Source organism: Peromyscus leucopus, chromosome 4, assembly GCF_004664715.2.
Source record: "Peromyscus leucopus breed LL Stock chromosome 4, UCI_PerLeu_2.1, whole genome shotgun sequence".
Taxonomy (NCBI): domain Eukaryota; kingdom Metazoa; phylum Chordata; class Mammalia; order Rodentia; family Cricetidae; genus Peromyscus; species Peromyscus leucopus.
Window position 1 is genome coordinate 78,169,324 of NC_051066.1, and position 19,498 is coordinate 78,188,821.

The following is a 19,498-nucleotide window of genomic DNA, read 5'->3' on the forward strand; positions in this document are numbered from 1 at the left end:
CAGGCATCGTTCTAGCCCTCTCAGCAAATATCTGTGGTATTTCTTCTCTGATCAGAATCAGCACTTCTTCAGGATATGGGAAACCCAGAATACCAAAGTTTAGCTAGGAGAGCTGAGAGGGAAGAGGAGATCAGAGAGACCAGAAGTGAAGGACATGGTAGAGAAGGGATGATCAAAAGGGCTGAGAAAACAAGAAGCCTGACATCCCAACCTCTAATTAAATGTGGAAGCCATCAGTAAACCAGGAAAGCAAGACCCCAACAGATGCCTCCTTCCCTCTGCCAACTGAGCATGGGTTATTTAATGTCACCCTGCTCTAAGCTCTTTGTGAGCTGAGCCTAAACTCCAGTATGGCAGCAGGATCACTCTTGCCATAGTAGGTCTTATGAATGCCTGCCCAGAGAACCTTAAGGAAGATGTACCCAGAGCACCAGGTAGGACTCGAGGGAAGCTCGGAGCTCTTCTTAAAATGTGAATCTGCTCCTTCAATACCCGTCAGTGGTGTTCCTGACCTCTTGGGATAAAAAAACTAGCCTCTGTGGCACAATTCAGAGGGCCTTTGGCATCTAGTTACTTCCTAGTCTTTTCTCCAAGTGTTTCTCACCTTGCATGGTGCTTCCTTTTAGTACCTGGGTACTAATAGGATAGACTCAGTTTGCCCTACAATACTCTCATAACACATATTATTTCTATGATGAAATTCATGTGAGACTTTCTCCACATTCCAAGCAAGCAATGCCACAGAGGACGCAGGCTAGGTGTCCTCTAATCACCTACAGACATTATCAGACCTCACAGGTTAAGCATCTACTTCCACTAAACTTCTGTGAATTATAAGCTTCAGGACATTTGCTTTGGACAACTGTACTTTGGGGTTCCCAAACACCTGCTGCTTGAGTTATAGTTAATTTTCTGGAGCAGCTTACAGGCTTCAATTGGACACCTTCAATTATGATAATAGATATTTTAAATGATGCAGATGGACAGTGAGATGAAGATCTGTAGAGGGCAAGGTCTAGAAGGGTCTCCAGCACACAGACGTCCATTCCCCCATGGATTGGGGTACACCATCTGCAGCATATGGATATCTTCTTGTTCGTCTTCCTGGAAACCCACAGCTCAGATCTTGTTGGGTTTTTCTGGAAGCTTCATTAACTGAGCACGATTGACTAAATCATTATCCATTGTTGATTAACTCAACTTCCAGCCCCTGTCTCATCCTCAGAGGTACAGAATGGGGCTGAACTACAACTCTCTAACCACATGGGTGGATTTTTTTCTTCCTTATTATGTTTGTTTGTTTGTAGGGAGGGTTGTGCGCATGCCTCTGTGTATGTGTATAAGTCAGAGGAAAACTTGCAGGAGTCAGTTCTCTCCTTCCATCATATGGGTCCCAGGGATCCAACTCAGGTCACCAGGCTTGACAGCAACCCCATTTACTCACTGATGCATCTCACCAGCCCCTGGGTTTTCTATTGTCCAGGTTGTACCTTAAAGGAACCGAGAAATGGCCGTCATTAGTCAACTCGCTATCACAAATACCATTTCAGACTTTGGAGATTATGACATATAAGTTCATGTAAGTTGAATGCCAACAAACATGAAACCTAAATCTACATCTCACAATAACACAGTCCCATGAACGGGCAGGCTGTTCTCCCCTAAACTATAGCATACACTTTTGCAAAGCCCAGAATATGTCCATTAGTCCTTCTTCTTCCTCATTCTCATGGCTACTCATCTTTTAGATCACAGCCCAAACACAGCTTCCTCTGGAGCCTTTCCCAATGGACTATTTCACCATCACTCCACACATGCACACAAGCACTGGTTTGTTAAATTCTCCTTGACTCTTCCTCTCTTAACTCTTAGAGCTTTTCATTACAATGTCTTATTTATTTGCCTCTTTTTTGGGATGGAGAAGCAGAGTGGCTGGTGCATCCTAAGAACCTGTAAACAGGTACTTAATGATAAGGAATGGCATGGTATGTTACCTCCTCAGTAGATGACAGGTATCAGACTTCTGCAATGACAGCCTCAGCAGCTTGGTGTGTGACACATAAACCCTGCTACCTTCATCTTCATAGCCAGTAAGTCACTTTATATCCTGGGAAATCTTGGAGGCTTGAATGACAGGCATGTTATGAAAGGCGGTGACCATTGGGAGGTGTACTGTGTGATATTTTTTGGCAAGTTCTAACCACATCTCCTTAAGGGTAGAAACAGAACACCCTCAGGTTTACAAGGTGGTAATAGAACCAGAGGGCTGAAATGAAGATCAAAAGGTCATTGAATCCATGCCTCTGCCTCCAGGCTCAACTGGTCCAGTCACAGACAAGTGGGAGTTTCCTTGCATTATTGGTAAGAACAATATTATTAGTAATATTAGTAGCAGTATAATAAAAAATAAACACAGGGAGGATGGCATCAACCTCATAGTTCACCCTTTCCAACACTCAGTAGGATACAGGAGCTAGTCAATGAGTTTGTTCAGTGAGAGAAGAGGAGAAATAGCTTCTCTACTAGAAGGCAAAGACAATGAGGAAAGCCAGGCTTTGAAGGAGCTCTCCCACAGCAGCTGGGAGCCACACATTGTCACCGAGTCACAGTCAGACATCTCCTCTGCCATTTTCAACCAACTCAACTTTTCCCTGTGCAGAGGGTTCTCCATTTTTTAAATGCTTGCCCACTCGTGGTATCATTTGATTGCCACATCAACATAGTCGCATGTTCATCCAAGAATTGGAAGAAGCCAAAGTTGATGTAGGCTAAAGGTCAGTATCCCAGCATTCTCAGACCTAAGTGAATGGTTGAGCCATGATAAAGGAACCAAAATGTCTAGTGGCCAACTGAACACTCTCCCCCATTTAGATCCAGCTTTCTTGGTGTGGAGAGAAGGTAAGGGATGGAAAAATCAAGTTATATACCCCATAAACAATGTCTTACTTAGATATGAAAGAACCTGATACATTCCAAACACTGATCCAGGGTCATATTGGTGAATGAACTGATCATCAAGAGAGTAACCACAGCCACCTCCTGAAGCTGATGCTCTAATGCTGTAGCACTTCATAGTCACCAGAAATGGCATGGTTTTAGATTACCTAGTCACAGAGAAAGTGCACCTCTTCTGATCCTTTTTCATTCTTTACGCACTTCAAAGGAAGTCTCCATGTGCAGGGATCTCATATCCACAGAAAGAGCTGGAGTTCCAGGGTCCAGGGAGAAGTCAATTCCCTTGCTGGGTTTTAGCCTGTAATTTTTGTTTCTATAAAAGCTGCTTCTGCTTATTTTCTGTTATTGATAGAGATATTATTTCTCCATAAATGCATGACATTCTTTTTTTCACTGAAATATGGTAGTTGTGCATATTCTTGGGGTGTGGGGTAATGTTTGATAGCTGCATACAGTGACTGATGGTCATCAAATCAGAGGGTGAGCTTTTCCATCTCCTTCAACATTTACCACTCCTTTGCTTGGAGCCTCTGATGGGCTCTTTTGGGTCTTCATAAAATATAAAATAGAGCGTTGTGAGCCATAGTCACCATGCAGCGCTATAGAAAGAACATCAGAGCTTCTTCTGTAGTAAGTGACTTGGTTTTTGTTTTGTTTTGTTTTGTTTTTTGTTTTTTGGCTTTTTGAGACAGGGTTTCTCTGTGTAGCTTTGCGCCTTTCCTGGGACTCATTTGGTAGCCCAGGCTGGCCTGGAACTCACAGAGATCCGCCTGGTTCTGCCTCCCAAGTGCTGGGATTAAAGGCCGCCGCTGCCGCCGCCGCCGCCGCCGCCGCCGCCGCCACCACCACCACCACCGCCCGGCGTAAGTGACTTGTTTTAAAGGAAGACCTAAGAGGTTAATCAAGCAGGTGGTAAATGTACCAAATAAACAAAAGGATTTTGGGGGACTTCAACAGGGGGGTACCATCACACTGGGAGGTGCCAAGAGCAAGTCTACATCTGGAGACCCACATATACTAAAGTCACCTCTTCTCGGGCTTTAAGAACCCGGGGCCTGGGGAGATGGCTCAGTGGGTGACATGTTTTGCCATGTAAGCATGAGATTTTGACTTCAGATCCCAGGACCCATGTAAATATCAGGGCATGGCCATTTGTGCCTATGATCTCAGTGTTAGAGAGGCAGACACAGACAGATCCTTCAATTTTGCTGGCCTGATCTAGCCAATCAGTGAGCTCTGGGTTCAATAAGAGACCTGTCTCAAAATAATAATAATAATAAGAAGAAGAAGAAGAAGAAGAAGAGAAGAAGAAGAAGGAGAAGGAGAAGGAGAAGGAGAAGGAGAAGGAGAAGGAGAAGGAGAAGGAGAAGGAGAAGATGAAGAGAAATAGAAGAAGAAACCTAATATCAGTTTCTGGCCTCCACACATGTAGGTATGTACCTGCATACTTAGGAACACGTCCACAAACACATATTAATTAAGAACCAGAATGAGACAGCCCACAGACTTGCTGCCTAATGTTTTAATTATTAATAACCTTTAGCAGGCCGTCTTCAGCGCTCCGCCCACTCCCCAGTCACCCTGAGCTCAGATCTCCAGGAGGAAAGTTCCAGGGCTAAGCCCTGAAGCCTGACCTCCCACGGCAAACTGGCATCCTTATCTCAGTCACCACACCGTCTCAGAGGGCAAAGGCTGCCTGCAAGGAGCTCCCTCAAACTGGATGACCCTGCATGCCCAGAAGTGAGCAGCCTGCTCTGCATGAAGAAAAAGCAGAGAGGCCAGCTTCACAGAGCTCAGCGGCTCCCAGGGCGATGAAGCCGACGGAGGTTCTAAAACACCAAACGCAGTTGCCTTGTTGAGACCACCAGAGACAGCCTGGTGGAGGGGCTGGGTGGGAAGCTGTGCTCTGTCTTCCAGTGGGAGAAAATGGTTATTTTGCTTACTGCAACGGGAGAGCCAATGATCTTGGCTGGAAACACCATGTCCACAGGCCGACTGTTTGAACCAAGTTACAACCCACAGTTGTAAGGTAGTTAAGTATGGTCGTTTAGTACATGGGCTTTGGAACTGAATGAGTCTGGATACAGAACCTGCTCACTATCAGGAGGAAATCGCTGAGCAGCCTCAGGGAAGCTGCTTCCCAGCTCTGTGGCTCAGTTGCCCCAGCTATAAAAATGGGGATAATAACAGTATCTACACATCACCAGGGTGTCTGAGGGATTCCACAGTGGGATACATCCAAAGTGCACAGTGCGCGACTGACTTGGATAAGCAAAAGAAACTGGTTAAGGTGGGCTTAAGGTGGGCTTGGTCTGACCTTGGCATCTAAGGAAGACTCAAAGAAGTTTGCAGACAAGAGGAACGAGGGGAGAGACCAGGGAGAGGCTGGGAAAAACGATTTTGGATCTTTGGCTCTCACTTACCTCCTTCCCTTTAACACATGAGGCTCCCAGATCGGAGACCAAGATTCAGATCATTCCTCACCACTCACCTGCCCTGGAGATCCTGCCAGTTTGCTGAGTGACCACGGCTGTGTAACAGCTTCTCGCCAATAAAACAGGCCAGGGAGATGTAGGAGGAAGTTTGAAAGAGACGATCTAGGCCACTCTCATGACAAGGGGGTGTCAGAAGACCCTTCATTTCTCTGACAGAGCGGTATTCCCTCTTGTCTTCCCACCCTAGCCTACTGCTTTCCTCATCTGGAGGTGGGGGTGGGGGTGGGGGGATATCTCCTCATAGAAGATGACCGGGCAGATCACTAATTTTTGGTTTCCTTTTCTTCAGCAGATCCCCTGAGAGCCTGCCAGATGCCTGTCCTGTGTTCATGAAATACACTGCGTGCTGGGTACACGGTGGCTTACCTGCTGGGCTCCGCAGATGAGAACCCAGGACTCAGGAAGAGCCGGTGACTCAGCCAGTGAGTGGCATTGCCAGGGTTTGGATCCAAGTTTCCTGATTCTCCCTGCCTGGCCCCAATCTCCACACTCTCCTATAGAGTACAGAGTCAAAAGTTCCTGTAAGGATGTCTGTGCCTTGACCTACACCAGTTGTCTGGCCCGATGTCCGTAGCGGGTCATTGTTTCTCCAATTGGTAGAGTACAATAGTTTAGGAACCCACCAGAAAGAGAGTTGTGCAAGAAGGGTGGTGCCTCTCAATTGCAAAGTGCTCGCCAGGCTCCTGGGGATCTTGTTAAAAACGCAGATTGAAGGAAGTTGGGGGATGGCTTCGGATTCTACTTTTGATCAGGCTCTTACAGTATACACAAGATGCCCGTCCTAGAGCATTGTCTGAACGGCGCAAAGCTCTCTGAGGAGTCAGTGTATACGAACTCAACAACTAACTCTTCTTTCCGGTCACGTAGGCTGGAGCCCATTGCTTAAACTTGGGTGTGCAAGGTTATGGGAAGGTTTAAATAAGTTCCCACATATTAAGGACTTCACCTAGTCCCATTTGCCACATAGTGAGCACCCAGAAATGCTGCTACTTCCAACAGATCGTGAGATCAAAAATGGCTCTGACCATGGTCAGCAGAGCACAGGGCACTTTGTAGCAACTGCTGGGGAAGGAGCAGAGGCGGGCACCCCCAGGCCATGCCAGCTTACTTTGCCTTTCATTCTGTGAACTTCCAGCTGGTGGTCATTTGGGTACTTTTCCCCTAAAATTCCTTCTGAGCTTTGCGGAGGGGGGGAGGGGCGGGCAGTGGCAGGTTTTATCTACAATATTCTGAAAAGACAGAAGGTAATAAAAATTGATGAATTAACTGTACTGAACCCAGCTGATAGCATCAGCAAGAAGGTAGAGACACTTATCAGTGAGTTCACAGAGATAAATGAAAAGCCCCCGAGGCCATCAAGTTGGTAAAATGTTACGGGAAAGCCCAGGAGGTGTGCTGGGATCCTTTTCTCTGAGGGAACTTGCCTCTGTGCTTTCAGCACCCTCTCAATTCTCCTCGTCACTCAACAACATCCCTTGCGTGGCTATCATTCATAGCAAGGCATGAATGGCTGTCGGCACTTGGAAGAAGTCTGGGATCTTGTTTTCTCCAGAATGCATGTCTCTGACTGAAAGCAAAACACTCCTGTGCGAGCACTGTGGACACTGGCCATGGGAAAGGGGCAGCTGAAGGGACAGTTCTGTGGTTTTCAGGTCAGGGGGACCTAAGCTGGGAGTCCAGCTCTGGGATTTAGCAGCAAGGTGACCTGAAACAAGCCACTGAATTCTCCAGTTGTAAAGCGAGGTTAATCCCTTGAACACAGGTCAGTTACCAAGATGAGGATAATAGAAAGGAAGCTCCCAGGCTTGCCTGATACTGGCAAACCCTCCATTAAGAACCAGGATTATGAGCTGTGGAGCCCCTTCTCCTGACCTCTTAGGGGGGACTGGCCCCTCCCTTCAACTTCAGTCTGTCTTCCTACCATGTGGGCCCATTACGCACAGGTGTTCAGTCTGACTTTCTCTTCAGCACGAGCGTAGTAAGGGCAGGCAGCTGGCTGATCTATCCAGGGTTTCCACAAGCCCTGAACAGAGCACCATAAATAACTGGCCCTGTTTGTTCCTTGGGGTTGAGTCTTAGCTGAAGGCAAGGGGTCCTGGCAGAAGAAGGTCATTGGCTGCCATCAGCCTGACAGCCAGGGTTCTGCAGCCCCCAGGAACTGGCATGCCTCCTCCCCAGTGAACCACCTCAGTTTGATCGTGGGGCTTTTCCTGGCATGCCAGGTCTTGGCGTGTGTAGGCAGGGACTCACTAAGCTCTGGGTTGGGCATTTTCTCAATTGTTTCATTCTCTTTTTCTTATCTTCAGCTAGTTAGTGATTAACTGCTCTCTGAAAGTTTCCCAGCCTCCCTAGAGCTCCCCAGGAGCACAGGTGGCCACTGGGTTAGAGAACCTCGGCAAGACCAGGAGGATGTGGGGATCCCAGCCCCTGAGGGCAGGGTGAGGCCCAGAAGGTTCGCACAGTGCTGAATGGCAGGGGTTACTGGGAAGGAGGCAAAGGATGTGGGTCTGCAAGTACTGGTTCCTCGTGTGTTGGGGAGAGGGGGGTGGGGGACAATGACCAGGATGTGGAAGAGACAATCCACCCTCTGAGAGATTTGTACACAAGCCCTGCCCTTGGGTAGTGCCCATTAGGTTGTCAATCCTTTGGCAGGTGGCTCCTGGGGGGGGGGGGGGGGGGGGAGGCGCTTTGCAGCAAGGCCCATCTCAGTGAGCCACAAAAGAGAGCCAGGGAAGCTCCTGTCCTCAAAGCCTGGTTTGCTCACTTCCTGTTTGTTCTCTTGCTTCCAGTAAAGAAAACAGAGCCTGATCAGGGCACGGGAGACCCTCTGGTGCCCTCTCCACGGGATCACAGGGCCCTTGGCCACAGGGCTCCTTTTCTGCCCAGGATCTTCCCCCTTGCTGTCCTCTCTACCCCATTTGTCCCGAGGCCACCCTTTCATGTTCCAGGCACGCATGCTCCCTTGTGTCACCCTCAAGCAGACCTTCACTGACTTCCCAGGTCGGATGGGCAGCACCTGCTCCCCACCCCCACTTCCCTGTAGTGCCTGTCAGAGCACTAAGAATAAAGGACTCCTGTTGCTTGGAAATGTAACATATAAAGTTGGAATCTCTGAGGACAAGGCTTTGTGACAGTCACAACTGCAGCTATGGTGACTGCCAGAAGCCGAGGAGCCCAGGAAACCTAAAAATGTCTGTAGGATGAGTGGATGAATGAGTGTTCAACCTTCCTGGCATGCTCAAAGGGGTTCACTGCAATAAGAACTATAGTTCGAAATCAGAGATCCACAAACTATAGCCCTTTGCCTAAATATAGACTGCTGTCTATTTTCTGCAGCTGTTGAGCTAAGAATATATTTTACATTTTAAGTGGCTGGGAAAAAAATTGAAAGAATAATATTAGTAAATGTGAAAAATCATCCACAATTCAAATTCCAGCATCCACACCTGAAGTTATGTGGACTCAAAAGCAGTGTGGAATGACATGTTCTCTGTGGGTATTTTACACCATAATAGCAGAGTTCAGAACAGACACTGTCCAGTCTGGGAAGTCGAGAATATTTCCCTCGGCCCTTTCCAGCAAATGTTTACCAGGCCATGCTCTAAATAATGCTAACAAAGGAGGCAGAGATGGAAGCCACTTAGATACAAGTTTGGATGAGGACAGGAAAAGAGAAACAGGTCGAATAAAAAGGGGATAGTTTATTGTGCCTCTACTGTGTGGTGTGAATTATAGCCAGTGTTTAACCTCGTTTCTCATCTCTGGATAAAACTTTAAGCAGATGCAAAATCTTTAGTCTGGAACTTTCCATTGCTAAACTTGGTGCTTCGTCTGGGCAGTCGCTGCCTGTGGACAATCTGGTTCTCCTTAAACGACTGTTCTTCCAACGCCGGCATAGCCTGTTCCGTGCACGTCTGTGTACAGGGAACAAAGTTTACTTGTTTATCTTATTCCTTTAAAACCCTGATACGTGACAGTAGGAAAGAACAGACCTTTCTCTGTGTTGCTCTTACCCGCACCCACGGGACCCAGCACAGACTCCGGCACTTAAGAGGACCTCAATAAATATTTGTGACGGCTGACTTAGACCCTCAGCCACAGAGGACCTTGGCTCGGTGAAATCATTTCTTATGATCTTATGCCTCAGCAGTGGAGAAAAGGTTGAAGGGGTGGGAAGAGGCAGCGAGATGGAGCAGAGGAGGGAATAAGAGGAGAGGGTTAGCTAGAACTGTAAGGGAAAGCCGTAAGGAAGCCTGATGCCCGATCAGCTGATTTTAAGCAATCTAGAGAGGGGCACAGTAGCGAGGAGCGCTTGCTGCTCTTGTAGAGGGTCCTGAGCTTGCTTTCTAGCACTCATACCAGGCATCTCACAGCTACTTGTAACTGCAGTTCCATGGAATCCAGAACCTTCATTTGGCTCCACAAGTACACACACACACACACACACACACACACACACACACACAGAGGCACGCACGCACGCATGCACGCATGCACGCACACACACACAGGCACACACACACACACACAGGCACACACACACACACACACACACACGTGCACACGCGCGCGCTCAAGCACAAGAAATATTTCAAATGACATTTTTTTAAAAACATATTTGAATAGAGGTACTCTATGTAAGTGAATAAAGGTGCTCCCAGAAGTCACAGATTATTTAATGAAAGTCTAGAGCCAGGAGTGGGCTACCTCCCTGTGATGACCAATCCTCACTGTCGCCTTGACACACCTGAAGAGAGGGACTCTGGGTTGAAGAACTGTTTCCATCAGGCCTGTCTGTGGGGCACTTTCTGGACCGCTAATAGATGTCGGAGGCCCAGCTCACTGTGGGTGGTGTCACCCCTAGGCAGGTAAGCCTGGCCTGTGTACCGAAGCTACCTGAACATGAGTCTGGAGCAGTGTCCCTCCATGGCCTCTGCTTCAGTTCCTGCCTCCAGGCTCATGCCACGACTTCCTGTTCTGTCTTCCCTCGATGACAGAGTATAACCTAGAAGCTGAAACAAACCCTCCTCCCTAAACTGCTTTTGATCATGGTGTTCATCACAGCAGCCTGCTGTTCATCACAGAGCTCCCCAGAACAACACTGGCTGTGGCCAGTGTTCTCGGTTGTTCACCAGAACCACGGGATAAGATGGTTGCTGAAAACACCCCCGCTGTTCGGTTGCAGGATCTAGAAATATCAAGCTGCCACTGAGCTTGTTGCATGCTGGCTAGTCCTCATAGTGAAAAAAGGTGATGTGCAGGCTGCTGGAGAGAAAAAAAAAAAAGTTATCAACAATTGTACTTATCTATGATCCCTGTGTGCTGCTGACCCGACAGGCAGGATGTGCCTCCTGCTGCAATAGTTGCCAGTCTATGGTACTTTCTGGTTGGATTTGAAGCCTGCCCCACAGGAAGCTATCTAAGTCTGGTTACTGGGAACCCAGTGAAAACCCTGTGGCCGGAGAGGTTATAGACCCCATTGGGGAAGCTACTCTTGTCATTTTGCTCCATGAACGGATGTGCCCACCAGACTGCCTTCTAAGTAACTGTGTCCATGCCCGCAGGTCAGCGCTGCTGCCAGCTCTGATCAGAGGCTCCTGTTGGCAGCAGGAGTGGTCGCTACAGAGACTCATGCTGGTCAGAGTGGCAAGAACAAGAGTAAGCTACTGCTGAATACTCAGCCATAGTGAGGCATCTGTCTGACCCTTTCCAAAGCCTGGAGAGCGCCGTGGGAGGTGTGGGAAGGAGAGAAGAGCCCCAGGGAGGGGAGGGTGTTGAGGAGTGCTGTCTTCTGATCATGACGTAGCCATTGGACTCCTGAACTCAGTGCCTGTGATCAGCTGCCCAAGACTGGGCCTCTCACATTCTGTCATGGAGTGGGGAGGGGTTCACAAAGTCTGAAGATTTACAGACAGTTAATGGTAGCTCAGAGGAAGGACTCTCAACCCTTCCCCAAGATCTCTAGGCAGGATATGGTTGCTTGGGAAGGGAGACATCTTTTCTTCAGCCATGTAACCACTGGTAAAATGTCCATATGTAATTCCTCATCTGTACACCTGTAAACAACTCTAATGAGTCACACACACACACACACACACACACACACACACACACACACACACACTGACATTGACGTGAATGTTTAAGGGCATTTGGGGATCAAGAGAAGTGGATGGGATACAAGAGAGGGTAATGGAGGATGAATTTATGCAAAATACATATATACATGTATGGAAATGTCATAATGAAACACATAGTGTATAATTAATATATGCTAATCAAAAATATTTTTAAAGACCCAGTAGTGTGAGTAGGTTTCTGTAGGGTAAATGATTAGCCACAGACTAGCTCTTAGCACTGAACTCTATCTTCTTGTCCAATGCCTGTCCTGTGAATCAGAAACCCACTCCCCTTTCCAGAAGCCTTTGGTCTCTGCAGCTTGTCTTATCACTGTTCTAGGCTCTTCTCTCTCCAACACTGGCTTTTCCACCACTATTCTAGACTCAAGGGAAAGCCAGTCGTGGAATACTGGTGGGTGAGAAGGGACAAGAAGCAGGGGAAAGGAGAATTGCATTTGAAAACTGCACTGCCCCTAAGACCATCAAGACCAGATAAGGAAAAAAAAGAAAAAAAAAAACCACTTCTATCAACGGCCGACCTGGGACTGGTATACTGAGAGGTATACCCTCAGAATACATTACCATACAGGAGGCCCTGCCTTCTATCCCCAGTGGGGAAGGGGAAGTGAAGAATAGAAAGAACCAACAGGAAAGAGAAAAAATGAAAAATAGAAAGAGAGAGCAAGAAGAAACTTGGCCTGGTATTTCCTTTAACGTGTAGTGTGACTCTGAGCTGGTTGGAGAAAAAGGACAAGTCGTGTTGTATAGGGAAGATAAGCATATGAGAAAGATATCAGAAAATTGAGAGACAAGATTGGGGGGTGGGTGATTCACTTAAGAAGTGTGGTCCATGTTCTTGATTTGTGAAGTCCTTAAATGAAGAGGATAGTAAAAATATTCAAGATCAGCCGGCGGTGGTGGTGGTGGTGGTGGTGGTGGTGGTGGTGGTGGTGGTGGTGCATGCCTTTAATCCCAGCACTCCGGAGGCAGAGGCAGGCGGATCTCTGTGAGTTCAAGGCCAGCCTGGTCTCCAAAGCGAGTTCCAGGAAAGGTGCAAAGCTACACAGAGAAACCCTGATCTCGGAAAAAAAAAAAAAAAAGAAAGAAAAAAAATTCAAGATCAAGTTAACTCTGACCTGGAGGTGGCGTCTGTCTTATTTAAAGCTGAGTGCAATATCCATACATCTCCTTCTCCTGGAATTCAAGTAAGGCTTGTCTACACCCCCTCTACAAGACATTTCCCATCCATAAAACAGTCAAATATCCTCACCAACAAGCACAGGGGAAATGAAGTCTCTACCACACCTCTGTTAGCAAATTCCTTGTCTGTTCACCAGTTGGCAGCTCAGGGAGAAATGCTCTACTTGGCTACTCGTATTGAACAAGAAAATGTTATCAATCACACGGATGAAGAAGGATTCACTCCCCTGATGTGGGCTGCGGCACACAGACAAATGGTACAGTTCCTACTTCAGAATGGTGCAGATCCCCAGCTTTTAGGAAAAGGTCGAGAAAGTGCCCTGTCATTGGCCTGCAGTAAAGGCTACACGGATACTGTCAAAATGCTGCTTGACTGTGGAGTTGGTGTAAATGAGTATGACTGGAACGCAGGGACACCTTTGCTTTCTGCTGTCCATGGGAATCATGTGAAGTGTGTAAAGATGCTGTTAGAAAATGGAGCTGTCCCAACAACTGGAAGAGACTCTGGATACAGCTCTATGGATTCAGCTGTAGCTTTGGGCTGCAGAGGTGTTCAACAGATCATTGAGTCACATCTGCTGAAGCCACTTCAAAACATCAAGGAGTGACGCAACGCTCGGAAAATGCCGTTTCCCCTTCTCTTCTCTCCTTGGTCCTTATAAATGATAGTTTTGTTTACACGTAAATGTTTACCTCAGTTTGCAATATTTACTAGTTTTTAGTGAGTTTTAATAATTATTCCTCTGAATAATTCACTGGTTTATAGTGAAATCAATCCTGATTTTTTTAAATGAATGTGTTTTACTATATATTTAAAGTTATAAATTAATGTTTTATGGCATGTACACTTTCACGGTACAGGTAGCTATGTCTCTTTGTAGCAATTTGACACTTTGAGAAGTTCCGCCTTGTTTATCTTCATTCTTGTATTAACTCTTTGACTTTTCACAGGGCCCACTGTAAGTCTGTGGGGAGAGGAAATAATGTTCTTGTTGAATTCAAAAGTACACAGTGTGATCGTTTACAAAATCATGTTTAAATAAAATACTCTTTCTGTCAAAAAGAAAGAAAGAAGTGTGGTCAATCCTTTAGTGAAGGCAGCCTGGGGAGAATGGGAAGGCTCTGCCCAGCTCCTCCATTTCATTTGTCTTTGTCTACTGGCTTTGCATCTCTCTGTGCCTTCCCCCACATTTGTGTTTCTAATGGCAGATACCAATCGCTCCCGGGAGAGCTCAAGGCTGGAGGTTGGGCAAAGATTCTGGTCACAAACCTGGGAAAGGAAGGTTGACAGGCAACTATGTAGAATAAGCAAGCCGGCCAATCTTTAGAGTCCACAATAGGAAAAACAATTAGATTGGATGAATGACCCTGACGTCTAGATGTAATCAGCCATGTCCAGGGGGCAAGCAGGCCTTTTCTAAGGACTTGCCACCTGCACATCTGGCTTCCAGAGTACCCTGTGCCTGCCAAGGCTGAGCGGCCATTTTGGGGATAGCCAAATGCATAAAGCACAAACTTTCAACAACTTTCCCCTTTTTTTTTTCCATTCAAATGAAACTTGCTTTATTGAGATGAGCTCCATGTAAAAAGAAAAATATGTTCTTACAATGTGGAAGCATTGCTTCAAAGTGAATTTTTAAAGATAATTTAACAATGAGCACCATAAACTAGGCATGATGGTACACGTCTGCAATCCCAGCACTCAGGAGGTAGAGACAGGAGGATCATAAGTGTAAAATCATTTCTACCTGCATATCAAGTTTAAGGCTAGCCTGGGGTAGATGAGACCATATCTCAGGAAGAAAAAAGAAGAATGAGCATCATTAAACAGCTTTAAAAAGATACTTGGCCAGGCAGTGGTGGCGCACGCCTTTAATCCCAGCACTCGGGAGGCAGAGCCAGGTGGATCTTTGTGAGTTCAAGGCCAACCTGGTCTACAGAGCGAGATCCAGGAAAGGCGCAAAGCTACACAGAGAAACCCTGTCTCGAAAAACCAAAGAAAAAAAAGAAAAAGAAAAAAAAAGAAGAATTCTTTCTTGGCTGAGAGATGTCAGAGGTTAAGAGCACTGACTGCTCTTCCAGAGGTCCTGAGTTCAATTCCCAGCACCAACATGGTGGCTCACAACCATCTGCAATGAGATCTGGCACCCTCTCCTGTCTACATAATAAATAAATAAATCTTTTAAAAAAAAAAAAGATACTTAACCTCACTGATAATCAGAGTAGCACAAAATAATCCAACAGAGGCTACGTGTGTCCTTTCAACTAACAAAATTATAAAATCTGATGATAATGGATACCAGCCAGGATGTGTTGAAGAAGACATTCTAATTCTCCAATGGTTCCGAAGAGCAGATTCTTATGAACAATTTGGAGAGTCATTTGTTAATATCTAGTAATGGGGAAGATACATATGCCCATGACCCAGAGAAATCTGCCAACAGATACAAGTCCTGGGAAACTTCATCACAGGCTCACAGTGTGGAAGTACAGAAGTGATCATCACTTCACAGCTCAGAAAGGGAAAAACTGGGAGCAAATTAAACAGACCTCCGCAAGAGAACACAATGACACTGTTTTCACTCATTTCTCCATTAATAAGTTTCCCCGAGACTATATGTATGGGAAAACAGAAAGCAGAGTTCCTGAACACACCTTGAGGGAGTTTGAATCTTGAGTCTGAGAAGGTGTCCAAGGAACACAGCCCTTTCGTGAGCACACAAGGCCAGATGCCAGAGCCTGTGGTCTTTGAGTCACACACTCTGTAATCATCCATCCTGACCTCAGATTGCAGGCTGGATTATGAAACTAGGCAGGTCTCGTATGCTCCCTGGTTACTCACCACTTACTAGATAAAGAACCCTGAACTGCAAGCTCAGACATCAAACCCAGAGGGAGAGAGCCGAACCCCATTAGCCATGCTGATTTTGGAGTGATAGACAAGAATAACTCTTGAGTCTCTGACAATGATGTCTTGGGGGTGTTCAAGGAAAAGGATGCTCCATGGAGAGAAAGGGTAGGAGTCCAAATCACACCTGATCCTCTTCCTGGATGCATGCCAGCTCCTAGACTTTGTTTATGGATTTTTGGCTTAAACCTAACAAAGGTATTAGTTACTTTTCTTGCTGGTGTGATTAAAATATCCTGTTGAAAGCAATTTGAGGGAGAAAGCCTTTTATTTTTGGCTCACAATTCAGAGTGAAGTCCATTACGGCATGGAAGGCATCACGTGAGGCAGCCAGTCATACTGCAGGGACAGTCAGGAAACAGAGGACAGTGAACACTGGGCTCATCTAGCCTTCTCCTTTTTATGCAGTCTGGGACATCGGCCCACGGAATAGCACCAGTTACATTCCAGGTGGGTCTTCCCACCCTCACAGATAATCCCTCACAGATCTGCCTAGAGGTTAACCTAATGTGGACAACCGCTCACAAGTCAGCCTAGAGCTTGTCCCCAGGTGATTCTAGATGCTGTGGTGTTGACAATATCAACCGCTATAGATGCCACACTCAGTCCTATACCTCATCAACACTTAATAATGAGTCCAAAAATCAAACAAACAGAAAGTCTAAGGGCTAGATTGCACAGGTTTGGGTCTCTGTCTCCACAATGACCACAATTCCTGAGAAAAGAAATGGCATCAAATCAAGGTTTTATCTGAACCTTCAGTCTATACTGTTTTTCTTTGTCTGCAGAGGCAAAGGAGTATTTGTAGGGAAATTAGCCAAGTTTTGCCTGAGCCTCACCTGGACAAATAGCAGCTAAATAATTAATAATATTCTGGGCTTCATAGCTAAGATTTCTACCCCGTATATATTGACTGACTCATGACATCAGAATTCCATTATCTCTCTTCATTTGGGAAATGGTCGCTAAGCATAACAGTACACAGGACAGCATAGGACCTGAAGGAGCCAGTCAGTACAGCTCTGGATAAAGCCATGCTAGCGCCTCCTGTCTAGGGAGGGAGTAGAGTGGGCTCAGGCTATCCCTGCAGGGAAGTGAGAATGGGACCAGCCTTGGCTTGACAACCATGTTATCTATGAGGAGACAGTGTCCTCCAGACGTGAAATGCTCTCAGGAGGCACCAGTTGGAGCCTCAGTACGAAACTGGATGGAGGAAGTAAAGCCAGGGGACTGCTCTGCACTTCCTCTGCCCTGAGCACACCTCCAGCAGCCATGACTTTCCCTCCAAGGCTCCAGCTCCCTCCACAACTGCCCATCAGGAACACTGGTTCACATTCACTGCTGCTATCTTTTTCTTACCAGCCTGCAAAGTCTGTTGACTTTCTACTGTTGCTAACCTTTGAGATATCTCATCACCAATTTAGCTTCTGAAGGCCCTTCCGTGTCAGTGGGACTCATTCCTCACATTAAATTCCCCGTTGAAAACACTTGAATTCTCTCTTTCCTGCTTCCCTGGCTGGGTTCCAACTGGTGTAGGACGTGGCTGCCCTTTACTATTTAGTCCTTTCGATAGCTATCAGTCTCTGCTGTTCATCTTTGTCATCAAGAAGTGTGCCCCTTTTGGAAGACTGTTTCTTTCGTGTAAGCATGGTGGCCCTGAGACATGAACAAAGCAAGGCATTTTATAGAAAAAAAAAATATCTAGAGATTCAAAATGACATTCCACAGTGTGGCTATGGAACAGAAGCCAAATGCCAGGTGTCTTGTGGCTGACATGAATTTCCCTATGGTACCCTGGCTCTTCTCTTCTACTACCAGAAGATATTCTTTCTGGGTCACAGTAAAAATTCATTTGGGTCTCATTTGCCCTTGATGAAAAGGTGCTATAACTATGCAAATTGCACACCCAAAGGAGGCTGAGGAGTATGCATTTCTATTTTTGATCTTTATAAGAATATTTTGCATTTGAGTCAAGCAGGCATTGTGAGCGTTCTGCACATCCTAGAGCAGAGTTTCTGTAAGTCAGAATTGCCTGAGTGGGGAAAGGGGGTGTACTGTGCATCATCATCCAGCTGGGTTTCTATAAGGAGCCATTGTAGACAGGGCTTATAAAACAGAAATGGATTGCTCATGGATTTGGAAGCCATGAAGTGAGATACAGTGCTAGCAAATTTGGTGGTTGGAGAGGGCCCACTCTTCATTCACAGATGGACGCCATCTTTTGTAGCTAGAGTTTTCCTGCCTTGCCCACAGTCAGGACAAATCTCTGTCACCACCAGTCCCACAGCTGCTCAGACCCAACCAAGTAAACACAGAGACTTACATTGCTTACAAACTGTATGACCGTGGCAGGCTTCTTGCTAACTGTTCTTATAGCTTAAATTAATTCATTTCTATAAATCTATACCTTGCCACATGGCTCGTGGCTTACTGGCATCTTCACATGCTGTTTGTCATGGCGGCAGCTTGCAGTGACTCTTTCTACCTTCCTGTTCTTTCTTTTCTCCTCTCTGTTAGTCCCACCTATATTTCCTGCCTAGGCACTGGCCAATCAGTGTTTTATTTATTGACCAGTCAGAGTAATTTGACATACAGACCATCCCACAGCCATCTTTTCACTGGGTCTTCACACAGTGAGAAAGGAGAGGACCCACTTTCACTCACAGTTGGATACCATCTTTTCTCTGTGTCTTCACACAGTGAGGGAATTCCATGAGAATTGGTATATTAGGACACTAATCACATTCACAAAGGTTCTACCATCATGATCTAATTACCTCCCAAAGGCCCCATCTCCTAATATCATCACCACATTGGAGTTAGGATCGCAATATATGGATATGGACACAATGTTCAACAACAAGATATTCTTGTGGGGAACCCACAAGTTTCTGGGCTTTACCACCACCTTCTAAAATTGAAAGTCGTGGAAATAGGACTTGAAAAGGTTTTGTTTGTTTGTTTTGTTTTGATTTCAAGACCAGGTTTCTCTGTGTAGCCCAGGCTGTCCTAGAACTTGCTCTATAGACCAGACTGGCCTCGAACTCACAGAGATCTGCCTGCCTCTGCCTCCCAAGTGCTAGGATTAAAATAGTGTGCCACCACCGCTGGGTGGTTCTTATAAGAACAAATTTTGAGGTCTCCTTTTCCATAAGACAGAAAACAGTTATTCATGTTCATAGAAAAGGTGAACAAGGAAAGGGAACACACATGGTTTGTGGCCTGTCACATAGAGTGTGGCTTCTTAAACATGTTCTCCTCATGGTGCAGTTTTATAATCTGTATATAGGGAGATAAAATAGATATACAAAACAAAAGCTACTGATAAGAAATCACAAAGAAATGTATTTTTAAAAAAAATTTGGGTGTGCATGTAACTACCATTGCTAAATTAATACAAATGTGCATACTAATGAGATGACCATGCTTGTTTTTTACAAAAATTAAACTGCACCTGAATAGTTGATACTGCAGGATGTAAAGCATCTTTAGCATTTTTTTAGGCTTAATCAGTGTTTTTTATCTTATAATCAACAATGCCAAAAATGCTTTTTCACATAAATACATACTACAAAATGACAGAAGCATGTTCTGGGCCACATCAGAAACTTAGGGAAATTCTCTTATTCTTGAGCCAAAATTCACCTCATGGGTTGTTTTTTAATGAAATGGAAGAAGGCAACCCAAACATGAAATTTTAAGATCAATACTCTTATACAGTACAATCCAAAAATAAGCTAATTTGATATGTACATGAGGACGGATGACCAGAAAAGATTTAAAGCTTTATTTCACAATTAAAATCATTACATTTCTATAAA

General features: G+C 45.7%; 1 protein-coding gene across 1 annotated transcript; it reads left to right on the plus strand.

The window, feature by feature from the left end:
• The first annotated feature begins 10,273 nt into the window (after nt 1–10,273).
• On the plus strand, nt 10,274–13,377 carry LOC114698969 (ankyrin repeat family A protein 2-like). Its single transcript, XM_037204434.1, has 3 exons — nt 10,274–10,318; nt 11,015–11,108; nt 12,671–13,377. The coding sequence occupies exons 1-3, from the start codon at nt 10,274–10,276 to the stop codon at nt 13,375–13,377; spliced, it is 846 nt and encodes a 281-aa protein (XP_037060329.1).
• Nucleotides 13,378–19,498: the final 6,121 nt, after the last annotated feature.